We start from the raw sequence: 16,490 nt of genomic DNA, 5'->3' as shown, positions 1-16,490 counted from the left end.
GGGGAACTTTTGAAGAAACAATTAGTATCCGTCCCTAGTTAAAATGTTATTATTTTTCAGATTTTGATTAAAGTTCTTAACGATAATGCAATTGTCATGTGCCGGTCCGGCCCCATCACATCCGAGTTTGATTCCACCGTTATGATATTGTCTATTTTGAGCCCCGATCACATCTTCACGATTTTGTTTCTGAAAATTCAGACGAGAACTTTTCTAATGGGTCACTCATCGCCCAGAGGTGTGGATCATATAAGCCTTATATGTATATTCTCATCTTTACCTAGCACAAGGCATTTTAAGAGCTCACTGGCTTCGGGTTTCATCGGAACTTCGAAGTTAAGCGAGTTCGCGCAAGAGCAATCCCATGGTGGGTCCACTAGGAAGTTCTCGTATAAGTTCCCAGAAACAAAACCGTGAAGACGTGGTCGGGGCACAAAGCGGACAATATCGTGCTACGGTGGAGTCGAGCCCGAGATGTGGTGAGGACCCGGGCCGGGATGTGACACAATAATGAATTTATATGTAAATTACGTAATTTTCAAAATAAAAATTAATATTTGATTTAGGATTTTAATACATACACCTTTATTAAACTTCTAGCTAATTTTCAATTCAAAACATTTCCAAGAGAAAAAAAAATAGATAAGTTTGTACCCCTTAATTTTTTATAAAAATGTTTTCAATTTTTTAATCTTACAATGTGCACATTCTTAAATATACCAATTTGTTGTATGTAAAATGAATCATTATATATATATATATATATATAATCTAATCAATTTTTAAACTTATATGAGTACATTCTTTTTCTTGATTTGAGAATGTATCCATATCAAGTTTAATCGAATAAATTTACTAATGTTACTAAGTCTAATATCTATTATTTTTTGTGTGATTTTGAAGTATGTACCCATATCTGGTACAATAATTTTTTTGTTAATTTTGATGAATGTAGCTATGTTTATATACATACATATATATACATACACAAAATATATTGGACAGTATAATTTATATTTTAATATTTTTAATCCCACAAATTATAGTTTTTTAAATTTAAAATCTCAGGTTCATGACCAAAGAGATAGAGGAAGATCTAGGAAGTCTGTGGAAGAGACTCTATGAAAAGACTTAATGTACTTGGATCTAACAGAATACGTGGCACAAAACGGACCGTAATGGCGTTCTAGGATTTATAAAGTCGACCTCACTTAGTGGGAAAATACTTTGTTTTTGTATTGCCCTACTTCTTAGTCTAGCATTGCATCAAAACGTTTCACTCCAACTTAGTATATTATAAATTCGTCCAGCTTAGTAGTTGAAGCTAGTTCAATCCGAGATAATCCGGGGCAACAAATGCACCTAAAACTTTGAGTTCCCCAAATTTTTAAAGTTGGGGCAATCTCAACTTGGACCATTGGACTCTCACTTCAACAGGGTAATGCTAGGTAGAGTAAGTTTTGTAAACTAAATGACATGGAAGTTGATAATTAGATTATGAAGGGAAATAGTGAGATTTATGTGGGATTTCTAGTGACTAGCATGCATATACAATTCAAAATTTATATACATTAGCAACGGAAGCATGTTATCACATAATATCAAATCTATAATCATGCAAATCCCCTTCAAGAAGCATAGGTTCATATATGATGCATCTAAGAAATCATTGAAGAACAAAGTGAATGTATAGTTTTATACCTCTTAATCTAGATTTGAGACCAAGGATTGACCACCTCCAAGCTCTTTGTTCTTGGAACTCCTTCAGCCTAGCCTCCCTCCTTGCTTCCTCCACCTTACTAGAATGAGTGCTCCTTGGTTCTCCTTTAGTCTCCAAGGTTGAAGACCTCTAAAGATCCACACCCACTAGTGTAGTGAGATGGATGGAGGAATAACCAAAAGGGAGAGAAGATGATTAGCTACTTCTCCCTTATGGTGGCCGGCCTTGTGTGTGTTTTTTGAGAGAGAGATGTTTTCTTCTTTTGTGAAAAATGAACACACAAAACCCTAATGAAACTTTTCACTAAAAGTTCCTTTTATATCTCAAAGATAGTTAGCCAACAACTTGACTCCCTCTCTCTCCCTTTCCCTTTATTTGGCGGGCCCCTTTAGTGTTGTTTGGGCTTTGGACTTTTATTATTTCAAGTCATCTTATACTTAAATAAAAGCCCAATGGGTTTGTGCTTAATGGGCCCATATTAACCCGAACTTTTCTTTAAGTCCAAAAACGATCTTTCATCGCTTCTATGATTTCTTTAGACTTTCTAATCAATCATAACACTTAATTAATCCAATTAATTTATTCCATCATCCATTAGTTGTCTCATTACAAGAGTGTATCGGTGTACAATCATTTTATGTTCTAATTAGCAAGGTAGTGAGGTGATTGGCACCAATCTAATTGATTATATTTAATCCAATCACTTAGTGAATTAAAACTTACTTTTAATTCTCATTCTTCTTTGACGATTACTTATTTAATCATCTAGAAGAACTCACAAGCCATGAGTGACATCTAACCATATATCATGGCTACCCAAGCTAATGTAGAATTTGTTCGGAGAACCTATTCAGTTGGAATTACAATGTAATTCGATCATTCTCTAAAACAATACTCTCAATCACATTATTAGGGTATGGATATATTATGTCAAACCCCTAATGTGATTATTTCATGTTATATGATTCAATTGAGTCGTATAGGAACGCTTTCCTTTATTACGCTCGATACTTCGGCCGAAGATTCCCGAATCATATCTTAGAGTATTCATCATCTCATAACGAGGATTAGAGATCCCTTGTTGATCATACACATGCCTCTGAGAATAAATCACTGACCCCAACAATGCATAAAGCACACCCAAGATAACTATGATGTCTCATGTCAAAGGATTACTTACATTATTCCAACCATTAGAGTTACTTGCTTGACATGTGAGTAGACCTCCATGCAAGTACTCTCGTTGAATTGTGTTCAGTGAACTCATTCCCATAATGAGCACCTACATACCTGTCTTAGTGTCACTACACGAATGAGATGAGACTTTCCATCCTTCCAATTGAAGGGGACATAGTATGTACTGGTCTATGCATTGTCAGTATCCCTCTGACAATCTTATGACCAGGAACCTTTTTGGACATGATGGTTATGTGAAGAAGGTCTATGTAGTCTAACATCATTAGATTACTTCTTTCATCGATCCATTGTCCATGGATTCACTATTTAGGACATATATCGTTTATTGAGACATTCCTAATTAGTATATTTGCCTTTTGATGTATAAGAGTCATCTATACACTCATTCATTGTCCTGAAAAGGTTTCTTCCAAAGATTGACTTTCAGGGCATATCTCCAACAGATTATTACTTAAGTGTTGATTAACGTGTTTATTTGTAAATTTAGTCTATCTAGCATTGTTTCTTTCCAACTTTTTCTTAGCTCCCAAGCACTTGGAACTAGAATAACCACAACAAGTGGTCCAACAATAAGGATGCATACTGCGGCTCCTTAATAAATAAATAAATGTTGGAGATTCCGGTTCGATACTCTAAGTTGGTGAGTTTGCTTGATTGTGGCCACGGACATAATAAAATTCCCATAGCCTCTTCGGATTCAGAAACGATGAGTAACTATGGCTGACCAACAGTTGTCCTCCTTTTAAAAAAAAAGGAAAATTAATGAAAATGATTTGAAAACTTTGAGTTTTAACGATAAGAACAAAATAAAAGGTAAAGTAAATAGTATCATGATTGATTTTTAGTGTAAAAATATAAATTTTAATTAAAATAAACAGTACTGAACACTTTTGATTAAAGTTCCATGAAAAAAAAAACCTGGAGCTAGAAAAACAGTTCCCAAGAAAATATGAGCAACGCCAGAAGCGCCCTTCTATCCCCAAATCCGTTAGTTGAAAACCCCACCCAAACCCCACGCCAGAAAGTTCCCCAAATTTCTTACCAGTCTCCGCTCGTCTCAACGATTCGAGCAGCACCTCTAACCCACAACTCAAGCTCTCCGTCCACCGCTTCACACTAGGTATCTTTCTCTCTAGATTGAGATTTTGAATGTGATTGGTTGATGGGGTTTGTGTAGGAATCCTTGGGATGGACGAGTCCTACTTACCCAGATGGATTGGATACGGGTTCGGTTCGCTTTTGATTTTGAACCATTTTGTTGGCTCAACTGCAACCCCAGCATAGCTTGTAAGAGAACGAAACGATTTTTCGTGTGTTAATTTTGTTTCAGTTTGTGTTGGATTTTATGTTAATTTATGTGGGTTTGTTTTGTTTTCGATTTTCGGATAGAGGACGGAAGCTTTGGGTCTGTCTTTGGCTGCATTCTCCGTAGCACTTCCCTTCAACAACAAAGTCTTTTTCCACCAAGTGAGATCGGCTCGGCTATATATTCATTCTAGATTCATTTTCATAAGGATTCGATGTAACCTAAGAGTGCCGGCTGTTGACTACTAGACGCCCTCCCCCTCCTCCTTTATCTGGGCTTGTGACCGGTAATGTAAGATAATCTTACACAGGCGGAGCTTCCGTAGCACTTCCCTATCTTGCAAAATTTCTCAAGGTATAATTTCCAAGGCCCTTATAAACTCCATTTTATTAGATGTCAATGTGCACACAACTTGTAAAAATGCAAAGGCGGCTTAAAGTGAGATTCGATGCATGAGCCCTTATGGTGTGCTTTGGATGAGGGACTTTAAAGTTCCATGGAACTTTGGCTAAATTTGTTAAGAGTGCACCACAAAAATTACAAGGAGCGACTTAAAAATGACTAAATGCAATACGTTTGAGAGAAATTTCAAATGACTCGTTGAAAGGTGTTATTTTGAAGGTCCATGTAGCGCAGTTGTTGTGTTTTTGTAGTGGCTTTGTAGTGCTCGAATAGTTCATTGGTGGTGTCCATGTAACTTTTTATAATTGAGTTTATAGTTCATTGGTACTTTGAAAATCCGTCATCCAAGTATAGGGTTAATCCATTTTACTTTTTAATATGAAAGATCATACGTGATTCTCAACGGCTGAATCGGATAAGAGAGTATAATTTCTTTATGTGAGTTAAAATAGCTAGAACTAGTACAATTTATAGACCAATTCACACCAAGAGTTCAATCCCTATCCATGGGAATTTCAGGATCTTACATTCTTAAGCGCCCATCTACTGAGACTGGATCACGATGACTCTGTGTTTCTCTCATAAAAGTTTGTGAATAGCTTGTTGTATGCACTGCCAAATCAGCATTTTTGTATGCCTGACTATGTGGAATTTATTGCAGGGTGCTATTCCGATGGATCAAACAAGCATCCCACAAGGGTGTGAGCAAATATTTGTGATATCACAAAATGTCTCAGATACTCAGGAGGAGGACTTGGCTTGGGCCATGTACATCTTGTTGCGCAATACAAACACGATAGCAGTGGTACATAGCAGGTTGTTATTACATTTTGGCACTTCACCGTTATAAAATTAACTCCGCCTATGTAAGTTTATCTTACATGGCCGGTCCCAAGCCCGGGTAAAGGAGGAGGGAGAGGGCCGTCAGGTAGTCGACAGCCGGCACTCCACAGTTACGTCGAATCCTTATGAAAATGAATTCAGAACGAAATCGCGCTAAAGCTAGGGCGTCACCCGTAAGTGGCGCGCTGTGTGGCCCGAGCACAGTGATAAGTGAGCAAGGGTCGCTGTATCTCCATAGGCACCCGGATGCAGTGTTAAATAAGCAAGGGGGCCATAAAAACTTCTTTTCGAACGACTCCACTCAAAGTTGTTTGGGCGCATATGCACCTATCAACTTTACACGGGACACACAAAAGAAGTACTTTGATTCCATTGGACGGGGGAGGGTGAAGAAGCTAGGACAGAAGGGTAGAGTTCAGGAGAGTAGAATGCGTTTAGGAACGTGGAATATAGGAACCTTAACGGGAAAATCTATGGAAGTAGTGGAAGTTATGGTGAGGAGAAGGATAAATATTATGTGCCTACAAGAAACTAAGTGGGTTGGTCTTAAGGCAAATGATCTAGAAAACTCAGGGTTTAAACTTTGGTACTCGGGCACAAATAGAACGAGAAACGGTGTTGGCATCATCGTGGACAAGACCTTAACACAAGATGTTGTAGATGTCAAGAGGGTAGGAGATAGAATCATGGCAATCAAGATTGTAATAGGACAAGAACTTATCAATGTGATTGGTGCGTACGCACCTCAAGTAGGGTTGGATATGAGTTCGAAAGAGAAATTTTGGGAAGACCTTGGAGACTTGGTGCAAGGAATTGCTCAGACGGAGAAGTTATTTATAGGAGGAGATTTAAATGGACACGTGGGCAGGGAGACAGGCAACTATGGAGGTTTTCATGGTGGCCATGGTTTTGGGGAGAGAAACGAGGATGGGGAAGCTATCTTGGATTTTGCAATGGCATATGATCTCTTCTTAGCCAACACCTTCTTTAAGAAGAGAGAAGAACATGTGATCACCTACAAGAGTAGGTCGTCAAAAACACAAATAGATTTTCTTCTAATGAGGAAAGGGGATCGTATAACTTGTAAGGATTGCAAAGTTATACCAGGAGAGAGCGTGGCTAATCAACATCGCTTGTTGGTGATGGATGTACATATCAAAAGAGTGAGAAAAAATAACAAGACTTGGAAGTGCCCAAGGACTAGATGGTGGAATCTAAAAGAAGAAAAACAAGTCATTTTCAAAGAGAAAGTAATCACCCAGTGTGTGTGGGATAGAGAGGGGGAAGCTAGCCAAATGTGGGATTCCATGGCTAGTTGTATCCGAAAAGTAGCAAAAGAGGTGTTAGGAGAGTCCAAGGGCTTTGCAGGGCTTTGCCCCACACCAAAAGGAATCTTGGTGGTGGAATGAGGAGGTACAAACAAAGGTGAAGGCTAAGAAGGAATGTTGTAAAGCCTTATACAAGGATAGGACCGATGAAAATGGTGAAAGGTATAGAAAAGCGAAGCAAGAGGCGAAGAAAGCTGTGAGAGAAGCTAAGTTAGCGGCTTATGACGATATGTATAAGCGACTAGATACCAAAGAAGGAGAGTTGGATATTTATAAACTAGCTAGAGCAAGGGAAAAGAAGACAAGGGACCTAAACCAAGTGAGGTGCATCAAGGATGAGGATGGAAAAGTTCTTGCTACAGAGAACGCGGTTAAAGATAGATGGAGAGGTTATTTTCATAATCTTTTCAATGAAGGACATGAAAGGAGTGCTTCTTTAGGGGAGTTGAGTAACTCAGAAGAGTGTAGAAACTACTCTTTTTATCGTCGAATCCGGAAGGAAGAAGTGGTTGTAGCTTTGAAGAAGATGAAACATAGAAAAGCAGTAGGCCCAGACGATATACCAATCGAAGTGTGGAAAGTTTTGGGAGAGACATGTATAACATGGCTCACTGACCTTTTCAATAGGATTTTGAAAACGAAGAAGATGCCAAATGAGTGGCGAACGAGCACTTTGGTGCCTATCTACAAGAATAAGGGCGACGTACAAAATTGCATGAACTATAGGGGTATTAAGCTAATGAGTCATACAATGAAGCTCTGGGAGAGAGTCATTGAGCATAGATTGAGGCAAGAGACACGGGTTTCGGACAACCAATTCGGGTTCATGCCAGGGCGCTCAACCATGGAGGCAATCTATCTCTTACGAAGATTGATGGAAAGATATAGAGATGGGAAAAAGGATTTACACATGGTCTTTATAGATTTGGAAAAAGCGTATGATAGGGTCCCAAGAGACATTCTTTGGAGGATTTTAGATAAGAAAGGAGTACGAGTAGCATATATCCAAGCTATAAAGGATATGTATGAAGGAGCAAAGACTGCCGTAAGAACTCATGAAGGACAAACCGAAAGTTTTCCCATAACTGTAGGATTACATCAAGGCTCATCCTTAAGTCCTTACCTTTTTGCGTTGGTAATGGATGAGTTAACAGGACATATTCAAGATGATATTCCTTGGTGTATGCTTTTCGCAGACGATATAGTGTTGATAGATGAAACTCAGGAAGGGGTAAATGCAAAGCTTAACCTTTGGAGAGAAGTGTTGGAATCTAAAGGTCTTCGCCTAAGCCGATCAAAGACAGAATATATGGAGTGCAAGTTCAGTGTAAATGGAGGCCAAAACGAGTTAGGGGTGAGGATCGGAGATCAAGAAATACCAAAGAGCGATCGTTTTCGTTACCTAGGATCTATCTTGCAAAAGAACGGAGAATTAGATGGAGATCTCAACCATATAATACAAGCTGGATGGATGAAGTGGAAGAGTGCATCCGGCGTGTTGTGTGACCGCCGTATGCCACTGAAGCTCAAGGGAAAATTTTATAGGACGGCAATAAGGCCGGCGATGCTGTATGGCACAGAATGTTGGGCGGTGAAGCATCAACACGTACACAAAATGGGTGTAGCGGAGATGAGGATGCTTCGTTGGATGTGTGGGCACACAAGAAAGGATAAGATTAGGAATGAGGATATCCGGGGTAAAGTAGGAGTAGCCGAAATTGAAGGAAAGATGAGAGAAAATCGGTTACGGTGGTTTGGACATGTGCAAAGAAGGCCTACTGACGCTCCGATTAGAAGATGCGACTATGGGACAGAAGTTCAGGGCCGAAGGGGTAGAGGAAGACCTAGGAAAACTTTGGAAGAGACTCTAAGAAAAGACTTAGAGTACTTGGATCTAACGGAGGACATGACACAGGACCGAGCACAATGGCATTCAAAGATTCATATAGCCGATCCCACTCAGTGACTTGGATTTTCCAAGTCTCCAACCGAGAAGTTTTCCTCACTCAGGAAATTAAGGGAATACTACCTCAACCTACATGCTCCACTCACAAAGCTTCAACATACAAGCTTCAACAAAAGAAAATTCAGAGAACTTAGCGAAGAAGGCTTTGGGGTATTCAACACAATACGTTGAAATGAAGGAAAGCTATTTATTGATATCCCCGATAAGTCACAAATATGTACATATACATGAGTCAAAATAAACAAACAAGAGGGAGCCTTCACAAAGGTTGCTTAGGAGAAGTCTCAGCAGTCGGTAGAGCCCCAGAAAGAGCAGGCACTGGAGGGGGATCATTTGGAGCCTCAGTACTGGACAGAACCCTAGAAGGAGGAGGCAGCAGAGGTTGATCATTTGGAGCTTCATTACGCGGTACAGCCCCAGAAGACGAAGGCAATAAATGCCTTTGGAACAAACCCACAAATCTCTGATGATCAAGTAAAACCTGACCATCAGATTCCTTCATCTGGTCAAGCTTCCTCTTCATGTTTGTAGCATAGTCATGTGCGAGCCGGTGCAACTGTTTATTCTCATGCTTGAGCCCTCTAATCTCCTGTTTGAGACTCATCACTTCAGCCGCCAATGATTCAACTTGGCGGGTTCGAGCAAATAGGCGTTGGGCCATGTTAGACACAAAACCTACACACTGAACACTGAGAGCCAGAGAATCCTTAACAGCCAACTCATCAGATCGTTTGGAAATTAGTCTGTTATCTTTGGGAGTGAGAAGGTTCCTGGCCACTACCGCAGCGGTCATATCATTCTTCATCACGGAATCCCCAACAGTAAGAAGACCAGTAGGGGAGACGAAGGATGGGCGCCATATGTTGTCTGGAGAAGGCGTGGCTGCCTCTTCAACAAGGTTCAAGTCAAAACGACGGTCGGAAGGGCCAGACATTTTCAAAGGTGTTGAAGAGAAAAGAGGTCGGACAAATCAAGATCTTAGAAGTGCAAGAATTGAGCTTCTACTGGTGGAGATTCAAGTGTGCTTTGGAACTTAATGCCAGTCTCTATAAAAATCTGCACTCGACGAAGCTTCAGAAATCGAAGAGGCGTTTGCTTTCTCAAAAGCTGGGCTGCTCAGAGACCACGAGACGTTTGCTTTCTCAAAAGTTGGGCTGCTCAAAGACCACGAAGGCCGATCTCAGAAATCGAAGAGGCACTTGCTTTCTCAAAAGCTAGGTTGCTCAGAGACCACGAGGGCCGATCTCAGAAATCGAAGAGGCACCTACTTTTCCAGCCTTGTCAGCACCTGTCAGCTTTGCGGAAATTATGGGCATTATGTCGAAGATTTCTGGTGAAGTAGAAAGCACATGAATCTTACTGTTCAATCACCCACTTCCCACACGCAACATTAGCTCATGGGTACCACAGATAACTTTGCCAAAGTTCTCTGACAAAGTTGAGACATGTGAAGCTTGCAGCTCCCACTACACCGTTCTGACCAAGAAGGGTAAAAGAATAGCAAAGAAACAGCACTAACAAAGTTTAGACACATAAATTTTGAAGGTCTAGCTACCATATTATTACCCGCAAGGGTAAAGGAACAGTACCACTACTGGATAATTGGAAAGTCCCTGTGTGTCAACCTCTGTGCTTCGTGGCAAGATAGACTAGCAAACATGCCCAACCTTTTCTCACATTCGAGAAAACACTCCCAACAAGATTGCTTGCTCCAAAATCGAAGAGGCACCGCCCTCCGAATCTCGAGAGCCAGACTCCCAACATGATTACTTTCTCAAAAATCGAAGAGACACCGCTCTCCGAATCTCGAGAGCCAGACCCCTAGCAAGATGGCTTTCTCAAAAATCGAAAAGGCATCGTTCTCCGAATCTCGAGAGCCAGATCTCCGACTGGATTGCTTGTTCGAAAACCGAAGAGGCACAACTTTCCCAACTTCAAGAGCCGGATCTCCTTGGATAAAGTTTGTCTGTAATCTTTACACGCAACATCAGCTTTCCAGATACCATAGACCACTTTTTCAAAGTGCTCTGACAAAGTTAAAACATGTGAAGCTGGCAGCTCCCACTATCGTGTTATGACCAAGCAGGGTAAAAGAATAGCATTACTACTTGTTGTTAGGGAGACTCCTATATATGTTGACCTCCATCCCCAACAGACAGGCAGACCTGCAAAAATGTTCAACCCTTCCTCATATCTGAGAGGGCACTCCTAAAGAAGCCTTTCGAAATATTCAGCTTTCTTTCCCCCCGATAATACCTCTGCAAACAAGCTATACTAGAGCAAGAATATCTCATATCATAAGGGTTAAAAGCAAGAGTATCCCATATCATGTTTTTTCCCTGTCTTTTCATTTGGCCTTGTTCTTACCTACAAGACAAGGAGAAAGAGCAATCAGTCAGCACTTGGAATCAAGCTTCCAGTAAGGAACTGACTGCCTGGAGCCCCTTACTTGATTACTTACCTGGCATTGCTCTCGAGTACTCATCTTCAACATCTTATGCTTCCAGGGAAGATACCGCATCTGCCTGAGGAACATATAGGGCAAGTGAGAAGGATACAAGGAAGCATGTGGAGACAAGCGTAACAGCACACGTGCCGATACATCCACTACTCTGTCAAAAGCAAAAGTATCCCATATCAGCAGGGTCGAACGTACTATAGATTTGATGGACTTGTTTTGACCCTCAAATTCTTCAGTCGGCCTTATACTCTGGAGGAAACCAGAAAACCCTCCAGCCCAGTTCAAGAATAAGCCTGTGGAAAGTTACTTCTTCAAAAGCAAAAGTATCCCATATCATCTCTTCTCATTTTTCTTCTCTTTATCCTTCATGCTGCCTGCAAGATAGGGAGAATGTGAACAATCAGCCGGAACTCGAAATCAAAGTTCTGATCTGAGACTGATTGCTTGGAGCTCTGATTGCTTACCTTGTTTGTCACCTCTTTCAGCAGATCCCCTAGCTCGGCGACTTGGAAGACTCCTACTACATGGTTTGTATCGCGCTTGACCAAGCCCGAAACTACAAGTAAGCTTCAAGTGAAATTGATACATTACCTTGTGCATCTCCACCAGTTAAAGATACCACCCCTGGATGGAGGAAGAGTACTTCCATAGAAGATGCAACATCTACCTACGAGACAGATAAGGCAAGTCAAGACGATACCACACTCCGGAACTTAGAAGTTTCGTGATTACGAGATCATTCTCCCACAATATTTCCTAATGTCATTTGTACTAAATCATTCACTTGTACTCACTAAAAGAGAGCTTGAACCTATGTACTTGTGTAAACCCTTCACAATTAATGAGAACTCCTCTATTTCGTGGACGTAGCCAATATGGGTGAACTACGTACATCTGGTGTTTGCTTTCCTATCTCTATCCATTTATATACTTATCCACACTAATGACCGGAGCAATCTAGCGACGATCACAAAAAGCGACCGTTTTCGCTACCTAGGATCTATCTTGCAAGAGAACGGAGAATTAGATGGAGATCTCAACCATAGAATACAAGCTGGATGGATGAAGTGTAAGAGTGCATCCGGCGTGTTGTGTGATCGTCGTAGGTCACTGAAGCTCAAGGGAAAATTTTATAGGACGGCAATAAGGCCAGCGATGTTATATGGCACAGAATGTTGGGCGGTGAAGCATCAACACGTACACAAAATGGGTGTAGCGGAGATAAGGATGCTTCGTGGGATGCTTCGTGGGATGTGTGGGCACACGAGAAAGGAGAAGATTGTGAATGAGGATATCCGAGGTAAAGTAGGAGTAGCCGAAGTTGAAGGAAAGATGAGAGAAAATCGGTTACGGTGGTTTGGACATGTGCAAAGAAGGCCTACTGACGTTCCGGTTCGAAGATGTGACTACGGAATAGAGGTTCGGGGCCGAAGGGGTAGAGGAAGACCTAGGAAAACTTTGGAAGAGACCCTAAGAAAAGACTTAGAGTACTTGGATCTAACGGAAGACATGACACAAAACCGAGCGCAATGACGTTCTAGGATTCATATAGCCGACCCCACTTAGTGGGAAAAGGCTTTGTTGTTGTTGTTGTTGTTGTTGTACAGTTATAAAATTTACCTGGCGGATAGATGAAGGGGAAAAATCCATATTATTTTGGAGGACAAGGTACATTTTGTCACGTTAAGTGAGAGTAAATAAAATTGTGCTCTTGGGTTTTTAGATGTTTTGTTTAAGGTCTTAAAATGCAGTTGCTAATTTTTCAGATAATGTATATTGAAAATAAATTGTGCGTACGCGGCTAATTTTTCAGATGAGGTTTCAATAGCCGACGTACTTGGTTGGTTTGAGAAACAGATTGAAAGCATTAGCATTTCTGATGTGAAGGAGACCCTATACCTTTCTCAGATTGAGGGTAGCTATAACTTGGGTATTATTTAATCACCGTTGTTTCCAAAAATGACTGCCTTTACTTACAACAGTATGAAACTTATGTCCATGTTCCAGATTCTGGACTCTGGCAGATGCTACCGCAGGGGACTTGTTCCCTCCTTGTACAACCGATTCTGCAAGTTCAGCATTCAAGTGACGATGAGATCCAAAAAGTTGAAGGATTTGTCTTGTTGGCTTCCAGCATGGGGTATGCATGCAGTGATAAGGACAGAGCCTGGATTGGAGCTCTCACAAACAAGATCAGAGGTAAGCGATAAAGATAGAGCCTGGATAGGAGCTCTCTCGAAGAAACAAAACTAAACCAGAAAATAAGTGTAGTTATATAGCATATGAATTGGAATGCAGGATTGTTCTTTAAAATGCAACTTTATGGTTTGATTTTTGCTGATACAATCGTAGCAGGTATTAGTTTCGTAGGTACCAATTGCTGTGTTGGAATTCATATAAGATTTGAATGAGAAGAAGTGCACAAATACAATCCTTGCTTGATTTGCAAACTACAGTAAAAGTATAGACATTTTGCTTACTTCTTTTAGGATACCAGAATTAAGTGAACTAGCCTTCATGCACGCGCTCATGCTCGTGCAGAAAGCATTTTTTAAATCACGACGTGCTACACGCAACTTACAAGTTTTAAATGTATTTATATACGTGAATTAACAAAAGAAAAGTCAAATATTTGAAGTAAATGAATAATCTTAGATTATGCTAGAAAAAACCCCTCACAAACCAATCAAAGCAACTAAATTCATATAATAAAATCCGTCTTTCAATTTCCATCTACATTCTATTAAATTTACATTAAGAATAGATAAAATAATATTTAATAAACAACTTATTGAATCACATTATTGTTAGTTCATTGTGAGGCTAAACCTATCCCCTTCTCCCTTAGTGTAGATAATATTTTTTGTTAAAAAAAAAACAATCATTTGACAACTAATCTAATCATATTATTATGCGCATGCGAAAGACTTTTTTTATAATCGGTATTACACGCATCTTAAGATGTTTCGAACGTGTTAAAAAATAGAGAAAATAATATTTAATGAACATTGATTTAATCATATTATTGTTAGGCTATTGTGAGGTACTAATTAAAAAAAAATGTACAAAAAGAATTAATTATTAAAAAAATACTGTGAAAATGATGAAAATATTGTTGGATTATTTGGTGTATTATTTTGAATTGCTTTTGAAGTTTTTTATTTTGGAGGCATTTTTGTCCAAAACTTTTTGAGGTAGTTTGTGATCTCAATAGGGGTTGTTGGCTTTATATATAAAATAAAGATTGGAAAGTACATAAGAAGAACTTTGCAGCTTCCCTCATGGTCAGCCCTTGCTCTTGGTCTCCACGTAGTGTCAGCAACATTATTTTGACAAGAAACGATAGCGGTATTTCATTGATCACACAAACAAATATAAAGGTGCCAATTGGATACATTTGCTCCAGTGACTACTCCATTGATCTAGAATGAATTCGCACAAACAAACGATTGATTAAAAACCCTTACACGGCTACTGCAAGTGCACTCATACAAATTAGTCACAAGCAAGGAACAAAATGCCAATAATATTGGCGATATATCGCCGATATTATCGGTTTTTCACCGGACCGATATTTTAATAGGTATTCAAAGGATTTTCGTCAAAATTTCGCGATATTATCGATATATTTCCGAAATTATCGTGATATTATATAAAATATCGATAATATCTTTGGAGTCGGTGAGCGCGCTGCAGCTAACGCCGAAAAGCAGCGAAACGACGACGCTCAGGATGTCCTTGGTGCGATCGCGCAGGCTTCTGAGCGGGGGGGGGGGAGCCGACTGATTTCGGTGATGACGGTGATGAAGCTAGAGGGGGAAGAGGAGGAGGGGAGACGGCGGAGGGAGAAGGAGTAGGAGGAAACGAAGAGGGTTTTGCAGGGCCTTGATGCAGTGGCGGAGATGGCGAAGAGGGAGAAGGTGAGGAGAGCGATGAGGTGGTGTCGCCGTTGATGTGGTGTGGAAGTGAGGGTGTGGGTTGGTTCACGGGGAGAAGGAGAGAGTGCAGATAGAGAGAGAGCACGGGTAGAGATGAGAGAGTGAGGGAAAAGAGAGAACTAAGAGAAAAGAGAGACCGCCTTCGTTGATGTGGTGTGGAAGCGAGGGTGTGGGTTGGTTCACGGGGAGAAGGAGAGAGTGCAGAGAGTGCAGAGAGAGAGAGCACGGGTAGAGATGAGAGAGTGAGGGGAAAGAGAGAACTGAGAGAAAAGAGAGACCGGGGACACAAAAGCAAGGTGGGCCCCCTGGGCACACCTATTAAGGTCCAAAAATAATTTTAAAAGTAAGATAAACTCAAACTTAGTGAAAATACAATTTAAATTGGGGGTGGGTGTAACAATCTACCCCTCTTAAAAGAATTTCGTCTCCGAAATTTAAAATCACTTACTAAACTGAAATACTCGAAAATAGGAAGAAGAATATATGTATAAAGAGAAATCAAGTCCAAATAATTACATCATATTAAAATTTGATTAATTTTTTTTCAGTTACATATATTATATATGATAAATTTCTATTTTAAATCAAGTCCAAATAATTACATCATATTAAAATTTGATTATTTTTTTTTCAGTTACATATATTATATATGATAAATTTCTATTTTAAATCAAGTCCAAATAATTACATCATATTAAAATTTGATTAATTTGGAAGAAGAATATATTTATAAAGAGAAATCAAGTCCAAATAATTACATCATATTAAAATTTGATTAATTTTTTTCAGTTACATATATTATATATGATAAATTTCTATTTTAAATCAAGTCCAAATAATTACATCATATTAAAATTTGATTAATTTCTTTTCAAGTATCTACTTTTGAACTACTCACCACGTTCACTCTATGTGGTACTAAGTCACTAACGTATCTTATTATGCAAAGTATAAAATGTAAAATATTGTACTAATTCATTATATATAAATGATTATGATGTGTTTAGACTTCTTTCATTAATTACTACATATTTTCTACACTTACTGTTTGTCAGCTAACTATATAATTAACTTGATAATGTTAAATCTATCATGCAATGCATTTCCTTTCAATTTGTTGTGATAAACTAATAGATAATTGACTAAATAAACATCCTGCAAAGTTTCAATAAAAATTTCCAAGTTTTTTTTACAATTTTTGTGATTTCCATATAATTTTTATCGATATCGATATTATCCCGATATTTCCAACGATATTTTCGTGTTTTCAGACTATGGATATTTCCGATATTATCGATATTTAATACCTGTCACGGGACGGATAGACGT

The 16,490-nt window shown here is 39.4% G+C and overlaps 1 protein-coding gene across 2 annotated transcripts; it reads left to right on the top strand.

The window, feature by feature from the left end:
- The first annotated feature begins 5,324 nt into the window (after nucleotides 1–5,324).
- On the top strand, nucleotides 5,325–13,654 carry LOC114822220 (protein COFACTOR ASSEMBLY OF COMPLEX C SUBUNIT B CCB2, chloroplastic-like). Of its 2 annotated transcripts, none has more exons than XM_070815464.1 (4): nucleotides 5,325–5,467; nucleotides 12,829–12,891; nucleotides 13,037–13,138; nucleotides 13,231–13,654. In XM_070815464.1, the coding sequence occupies exons 2-4, from the start codon at nucleotides 12,855–12,857 to the stop codon at nucleotides 13,431–13,433; spliced, it is 342 nt and encodes a 113-aa protein (XP_070671565.1). In that variant the 5' UTR covers nucleotides 5,325–5,467; nucleotides 12,829–12,854; the 3' UTR covers nucleotides 13,434–13,654. The 2 variants fall into 2 exon arrangements, with proteins under 2 accessions (XP_070671565.1, XP_070671564.1); XM_070815463.1 differs by having other exon boundaries at nucleotides 13,037–13,153.
- The last annotated feature ends 2,836 nt before the right edge of the window (nucleotides 13,655–16,490 follow it).

This window comes from Malus domestica, chromosome 16 (genome assembly GCF_042453785.1).
Source record: "Malus domestica chromosome 16, GDT2T_hap1".
Lineage (NCBI taxonomy): Eukaryota > Viridiplantae > Streptophyta > Magnoliopsida > Rosales > Rosaceae > Malus > Malus domestica.
The sequence above is the reverse complement of the archived record's forward strand: the minus strand, read 5'-3'. Positions and strand labels throughout refer to the sequence as shown.